Source organism: Trachypithecus francoisi, unplaced genomic scaffold (assembly GCF_009764315.1).
Source record: "Trachypithecus francoisi isolate TF-2019V2 unplaced genomic scaffold, Tfra_2.0 Lachesis_group21, whole genome shotgun sequence".
NCBI classification, from domain to species: domain Eukaryota; kingdom Metazoa; phylum Chordata; class Mammalia; order Primates; family Cercopithecidae; genus Trachypithecus; species Trachypithecus francoisi.
In genome coordinates this window covers 26,665,886-26,673,513 of record NW_022681467.1, presented here as the reverse complement: position 1 = coordinate 26,673,513, position 7,628 = coordinate 26,665,886, and the positions used below count along the sequence as shown (strand labels likewise).

General features: G+C 37.7%; 1 protein-coding gene across 1 annotated transcript; it reads right to left on the bottom strand.

Moving 5' to 3' along the window:
- Positions 1–488: 488 nt before the first annotated feature.
- DEFB128 (defensin beta 128) lies at positions 489–2,343 on the bottom strand. The gene is made up of 2 exons (XM_033185349.1): positions 2,213–2,343; positions 489–754 (listed from the first exon to the last, which is right to left on the bottom strand). Exons 1-2 carry the CDS (start codon positions 2,259–2,261, stop codon positions 522–524), a joined length of 282 nt encoding a protein of 93 aa, XP_033041240.1. The 5' UTR covers positions 2,262–2,343; the 3' UTR covers positions 489–521.
- Between the last annotated feature and the right edge of the window lie 5,285 nt (positions 2,344–7,628).

The window sequence follows — 7,628 nt, the reverse complement described above, 5'->3', positions numbered from 1 at the left end:
ACATTAGGTACACATTGACATAAAGATGGGAACAATAGAAACTGGGGACTATTAGAGGAGGGAAAGAGGAGAGGGGAAAGGGTTGAAAAACTAACTGTTGGGTACTATGCTCTGTACCTGAGTGATGGGATCTATTGTACCCCAAACCTCAACAACATACAGTATGCCAATGTAACAAATCTGCACATGTACCCCTGAGGCGAAAATAAAAGTTGAAATTATTTTCTTAAAAATGGAAAAGCTAACTTCCACCTCTACCAATATGTTTACTTAATTTCTATATCCCCCATCTTACTGGTATAAAACCAGGAACATGGCAACCATTCATTTATGTTCGAAGTGTTCAGGAAATGAGTGACTACATCAATAAACGAACCCAGAGGAAAGCACAGGACTTTATTATGTGGGGAATCAAGTTCACAGAAGGAAGTAGATAAATCTTTCGCTGCAGTCTGCTGGATTAGGCAGCACTTTTTATTTAGGAAGAGTGGAGACCAGCGAGACAAGGGCTTGATTTAGGATTAGACTGTGAAAATGGTGATGGTGGGTAAGATGACGTAATCCTGCTGCACGCTCAGCTTCTCAACAGGATGTTGATGTGGCTTCTTAACTGGCACATGTTTTTTGTTTTCTTCATCATTAACACAACATAATTTCCCACTTAGACATCCTATTTCATGTATTTCTCCTACCTTGCATTTCTTCCTGCAATAGCCTGTTATATTATTGAAGCATTTTTTGAGTCTTGCCCCATCTGTGCATAGGAAACAACATTGAACCAAGGTTAGTACGTGAGAAAGAGCAGAAGAGGTAGGTATATGGTTCCCCACAAGTCATGGCCTCCTATGGTCCCAAGTGAACATTATGCTGATAAAAGGAAACTCAGGGGCCCCTCCTTGAAAAGCATCCCAAATTAAGGACATTCAAAACCCCGGGCTCTCAGCTGATGTCCAGTTGCCTCTGAGAACATTAGAACTGATATGACAAAAGAGAAGAGAGAACTCAATTCCTGGTTATCAACCAGAGCCAAGTCCCACCCCTAGGACCCTGGCAAAGCTGACTCTCTCCATCAAGCTCCAAAGTCAGCATGCTGTCAGCTCCACCTCAGTCCCATGTCCCCAGGGACCACTAACGTGTCACCATGCGCACAAGACATGTCACCATTGGCACAACTCAGAGCCAAAGCAACTTTTGAAAGAACATCACAAACAAGACTTTTTAACTTAATTCAGTTTCACACTCACTGATATGGGTAGCAGAAATCTCCCTTTGAAAAGATCTCATGGGTCTCAGCAACAGGTTCTATTGAGAACTCCTCCCCTTAACCTGGCTGCTCCTGTCTGTCACTCGTCACATGCCCCTGGATCTCAGATAAATAGGTTGCCCAGGGATCAAATTCAGTTCCATGAATTTGGCTCTAGAGAGCTACATTGTCACCTACTCAGAATAATGCACTGAGATTCTAAGTCTCTTGTTTCTAATCCTTATTTGTCCCTCTACCCAAAATTTTAAAAAGCCCAAAGCATAATGCTGGAGAACAGAGACATACTCTCCCTATCCTAAACTTCAGAATCAGGGAACATCTTTGAGGGTTAGAGGAGCATATTTTGGGGCCACAAAAATACAATATGCCTTCTTCCTAGCAAGAGAGAAGGAAACTCTCACTGACAGGGTTTCTACCATGAACTTTGTGCTTCGTGCTTGTAAGCTCATATAATCTATACATCAAATAGAATCATGAAATATAGTCATTCTACTCCTTGACAGATGAAAAGATTGAGATTAAAAGGAAATAATGTGCTCAACTCATACAACCAGTCAATGATGAAGACATATTTTAACCTCACATTGACATGACTCCAAAATGTGTGCTCTTCTAATTACTGTTGTAGTACAGGCTGAAAATGAACTTGAATGGAAAAGGAGATGGCCAGGCTCTCAGGTGAAAACTATGTCCAGCATTATAAAGATAATTCTAGATGATGAGTTCATGGATGCCTTTGAGGAGGACTCCTGGGACTCCAGTATAGCCCTGATCTCCTCTTCTTATCTCCCTGTGCTCTCTTCTAAGGCATAGACTCAAGTCAGGCAACCAGGAGAATGGGTACTTTTTTATGATTTTGGCCAAATATAAATATTCTTGAAAGTCCTGTTCCCACTCTTACAAATAGTAATATCTCTTCGGATATTATGGTACATTTGGACAAGTTACCTGTGAGTACCTCAAACAGCAGAATAATGAGAACCAGAAACAGCTTCATGTTTACAGACTTCCCAAGAGAAAGAGGCAGCAGAACTTTGTCCAGTACTCTGTGTCCCACAGGTCTTTCAAGATGATCCAGAGCTTTGAGAGCTATCAGCACTCTGAGCTCTCATTTTAACCCACACAGACAGACAGGAAATCCAAGTCCACTCCCCCCAACACACACACCTACATCCCCAAATATGGAGCTCACAGTCACAGAATGTTCCACCATATCTTCCTTCCTCCCCCTTCCTCAGGATGTGCACCCCTAGAGAGCAGGAACTATGACTTTCCATCTGAGCTTTCAATCCATTTGGGTCAAGGTTGGTTGGTCATGTGCCCTGGTTTGTGTGGGATAATCCTGTCTTATTCCTACTGTTCCAATGTTCCATCCATCTAGTGCTGCCTCTCACAAAAGTAACCCAGTTTGGAAGATAAATTAAGTCATTAGTTGACACAGAAGCACATTCAATAATAATGTTTTTAATGTATAAAACTTCTAGATAGTCATTCTAGGAGTAAGATTGCTTTTAGGTTTGGCCAGATAAATTGATACTATTTGAAAGTTTCCCATAAAGACTTGTCCATCTAGTAGAGCAAAATTCAACAACTGAAATTATTCAAAAGATCAAATCTCCTTAGCACAGCATTCAACTTATTATAAACTAGTCTCTGCTCTCCTCTCCTGGGACGTTTTATGGAACCATCTATGTTTCTCCCAAACTAGTGGGCACATCTTCCTGAACTTTTACTTCCTTAATCTGTTTGTTTTCACATTTAAATCCCTCCTTACAAATTATATTACGCTCCCCATCCCCTCCATATAATTGGTCCTAGTGAACTCCTAGTTTTCCTTCAAAACCAAGTTCAATCATCTCTATATATGTGAAAGTTTCCTTGGCCCAATAAACAGAGCTGCAAACTCTCTTCTTCGCACCATCACTGTATTTGTACATATTTTTGTTGATGGTCACACTATGTCACATTCCAATTATTTGTTTATCTGCAATAGTCTGCAGACCCCTAAAGGGCAGGTCTCTGGTCTTATTTGACTTGGAGTTCTTAACTCATAGCACAAAACTCATGTTATATGCTCAATACATATTAACTGAATGGCTGAAAAGTACTGAACAAATTACTGCTAGATAAAAGACTCCAACACAATAATAAAGTTAATTATGGCATTTCCTTTAAAAATTCTGTTTACCACTTTTTGCAATTTCTAGCCACCTAATTATAGTAATGAAGGCCCATCTAATCCAAATATCTTTCTGTGACAGTATCTGGAAGAATGTTGGAATTTCTTTTTTTTTTTTTTAATGTAGATGATAATATTAACTTGGTAATTCACGACATCGGTAAAGGACATTTTCTCATGTAACATAATGTATAATATAATATAATATGCAATTTCACAATTATAGTCAGGTATTTTAACACCCCTTTTGAAAAGTAACTGATAGAGCATATTGACAGAAAATTCATAAGGATATATAAGATGCAAGTAACGTCATCAACCAAATTGACCTAATTGATATTTGCAGAACACTCCATCCAACAGCATTCAAGTATATAAGGAATGTTTATTGCGATAGAACGTATTCTGTGCTAAAAGCAAGTCTAAGTAAATTTAAAATAATTGAGGACTTACAAAATATTTTTTCTGACTTTAATGGCATTAAAATAAAAATCAATAAAAGAAAGATATCTGGAACCTTCCCAAATATTTGAAAATTAAATAAGATGCTTCTGAAAAACCCATGGGTCAAACAAAAATCAAAAGAGAAATTAGAAAGCATTTGCATTCTCTAAAGGAAATTAGAAAATATGTGGATCAAATAAAAGTGAAAATAGAATATAGAAGCAAAGAGTTTTTAAAAATGAAGCTACTGAAAACAAATTCCATATTTTCTCTGCCCCTAAAGTCTTTTTTTTTTTAATTTGAGAATCTAAAAAAAAACAAAAAAATTAACACATACTGTAAAAGTAACGACCAAAATAGTTAAGAGGGTAAGAGTTCACTCAGAAATAAAATTAAGCATGTTAAAAAAAAAAACGAGTGGTGATTTTTTGATTTTTTTGTTGGTTGGTTGGTTTTTCTTTATTATACTTTGTAACTATACTTTAATACTATTATTATATTTTAATTTTATTAATTATACTTTAATATAATTTTATTAATTATATAATTATACTTTAATATAATTATTATACTTTAATTTTTATTATTATACTTAATATTATCATTATACTTTAAGTTTTAAGTATTATATTTAGGTATTAAGTTCCTGTTAATAAATAGAAGAAGAAAAGCGCTAATTGAATCACCTATGGGTTTAAAGACCAACATCAAAGCTACAATTTTGGAGAACAGCCAACTGCTCCTTTGTTCTGTAATTCACTTGTACTCACTGCTTAAAGGAGTTGGCTCCATTTCTAAATAAATTAAATAGAGATAACCCAAGGATTAGATGAATGTAAGTCCAGCTATGCAGGACATCATTTGCCACCTTAGTGCGCAATAAGAACTAAGAAGTTGGACTCTGGATTAGTGTATGGGATTTCTTTTAGCTTTTTCTAACTAGAATCAAGAAAGATGAGATATTTTATTGTTCTAAACCTTTACTTCAGCCAAGTATGGTGCTCTGGAACTTCTCAACCCCACTCCCACTGCCTCCATGTTCAAGACCATGAAAGAAGAGGGAATTTCCTCTCCAAGTAGATGTCCATCTTCTACATCATTTTTTCCTACATCTGATAGATACACTCTAGCAGAACTCCAGTAGCATATTTCACCCAGCCTACAAAGGTGTATTTGTCCTGCTGATGATTTTCCTCAAATTATACATTGTTTCTCTCCAAATCTCAAAACCTCCCAGAAAATCTTCCTTGTCTTTTAAGGCTCAGATAAAATAAGACCTCCTCTGTGATGTTTCCCTAACTCCTCTGATAGACTTGATTAATTACTATTTTGAACCCCCACAGCTCTTTCCATTTGTATTTGTAAAACTAATCCCATTTGTGTGTGTGTGTGTGCACGCGCGCGTGTGTGTGTGTGTGCGCGCGCGTGTGTGAATATTTTTAACTTTTATTTTAGATTCAGGAGAACATGTGCTGGTTAGTTACATAGCTAAACTGTATGCCACAGGGATTTGGTGTGTAGGTTATTTCATCACCCAGGTCATAAGCATAGTACCTGATAGGTAGTTTTTCGATCCCCACCCTCCTCCTATCTCGAGTAGGCCCTGGTGTTTGTCTCCTTCTTTGTGTCCATGTGGACTCAGTGTTTAGCTCCCACTTATAAGTGAGAACACATGGTATTTGGCTTTCTGTTCCTGTATTAATTTACTTAGGATATAGGCCTCCAGCTTCATCCATGTCCCTGCAGAGGACATGATCTCATTTTTTATGGCTGTGTAGTATTCCATGGTGTATACGTACCACATTTTATTTATCCAGTGTACCATTGATGGGCATTTAGGTTGATTCCATGTCTTTGCCATTGTGAATAGTGCTGCAGTGAACATACACGTGCATGTGTCTTTATGGTAGAACGATTTATATTCCTTTGGCTATATACCCAATACTGGAATTGCTGGGTCGAATGGTAATTCTGTTTTAAGTTCTTTGAGAAATTGCCAAACTGCTTTCCACGATGACTGAACTAATTTACACTCCCACTCGCAGTCTATAAGCATTCCCTTTTCTCCACAACCTTGCCAGCATCTGTTTTTTGTTTTTTGTTTTTTTGACTCTTTAATAATAGCTATTCTGACTGGTGTGAGATGGTATCTCATTGTGGTTTTGCTTTCCATTTCTCTAACGATAAGTGATGTTGATCTTTTTTTCATATACTTCTTAGCTGAGTATGTGTCTTGTTTTGAAAAGTGTTCCCCATTGCTTGTTTTTGTCAGGCTTGTCAAAAATCACCTAGTTGTAGGTGTACAGTCTTATTTCTGGGTTCTCTATTCTGTTCCACTGCTCTATGTGGCTGTTCTTGTACAGTGTCATGCTGTTTTGGTACTGTGGCCCTGTAGTACAGTTTGAAGTTGGATAGCATCATGTCTCCAACTTTGTTCTTTTTGCTTAGAATTGCCTTGGTTATTCAGCCTCATTTTTGGTTCCATATAAATTTAAAAATGGATTTTTCTAGTTCTACAAAGAATGTCAGTGGTAGTTCAATGGGAATAGCATTGAATCTGGAAATTGCTTTAGGCAGTATGGCCATTTTAGTGATATTGATTCTTCCTACCAATGAGCATGGAATGTTTTTTCATTTGTTTGTGTCATCTCTGATTTCTTTGAGTAGCACTTTGTAGTTCCCCTTGTAGAAATCTTTCACTTCCCTTTTAAGCTGTATTCCTATGTATTTTATTCTTTGTGTGGCAATTGTGACTGGGAGTTCCTTCATGATTTGGCTCTTGTCTTGAAGGTTGTAGATGTATAAGAATGCTAGTGATTTTTGCACCTTGATTTTGTATTGTGAGACTTTGCTGAAGTTGTTTATCAGATTAAGAAGCTGGCTAGGCATGTGCAGAAAATTGAAACTGGACCCCTTCCCTACACCATATAATACAAAAATTAACTCAAGATGGATAAAAGACTTAAATGTAAAACCCAAAATTATAAAAAGCCCGGAAGACAACCTAGGTAATATCATTCAGGACGCAGGCATGGGCGAAGATTTTAGGGCAAAGATTTTATGACAAAGATGCCAAAAGCAATTGCAACAAAAGCAAAAATGGACAAATGGGGTCTAATTAAACTAAAGAGCTTCTGCACAGCATAAGAAATTATCAACAGAGTAAACAGATAACCTACAGAATGGGAGAACATTTTTGCAAACTATGCATCCAACAAAGGTCTAACTAATATCCAGCATCTATAAGGAACTTAAACAAATTTACAATAAAAACAAACAACCCCATTAAAAAGTGGGCAAAGAAAATATGAACAGACATTTCTCAAAAAAAGACATACATGCGGCCAACAATCATATGGGAAAAAGCTCAACATCACTGACCATTAGAGAAATGTGAATTAAAACCACAATAAGATACCATCTCACACCAGTCAGAATGGCAAAGCCAAAAATAACAGATGCTGGCCAGGTGCAGTGGCTCACACCTGTAATCCCAGCACTTTGGGAGGCCTAGGCAGGCAGATCACCTGAGGTCAGGAGTTTGAGACCCGCCTGGTCAACGTGGTGAGATTCCATCTCTACTAAAAATACAAAAATTAATCGGGCATGGTGGTGGGCACCTGTAATCCCAGCTACTTGGGAGGCTGAGGCAGGAGAATCGCTTGAACCCAGGAGGCAGAGGCTGCAGTGAGCCAAGACTGCACCGTTGCACTCCAGCCTGGGCAACAAGAGTGAAACTCC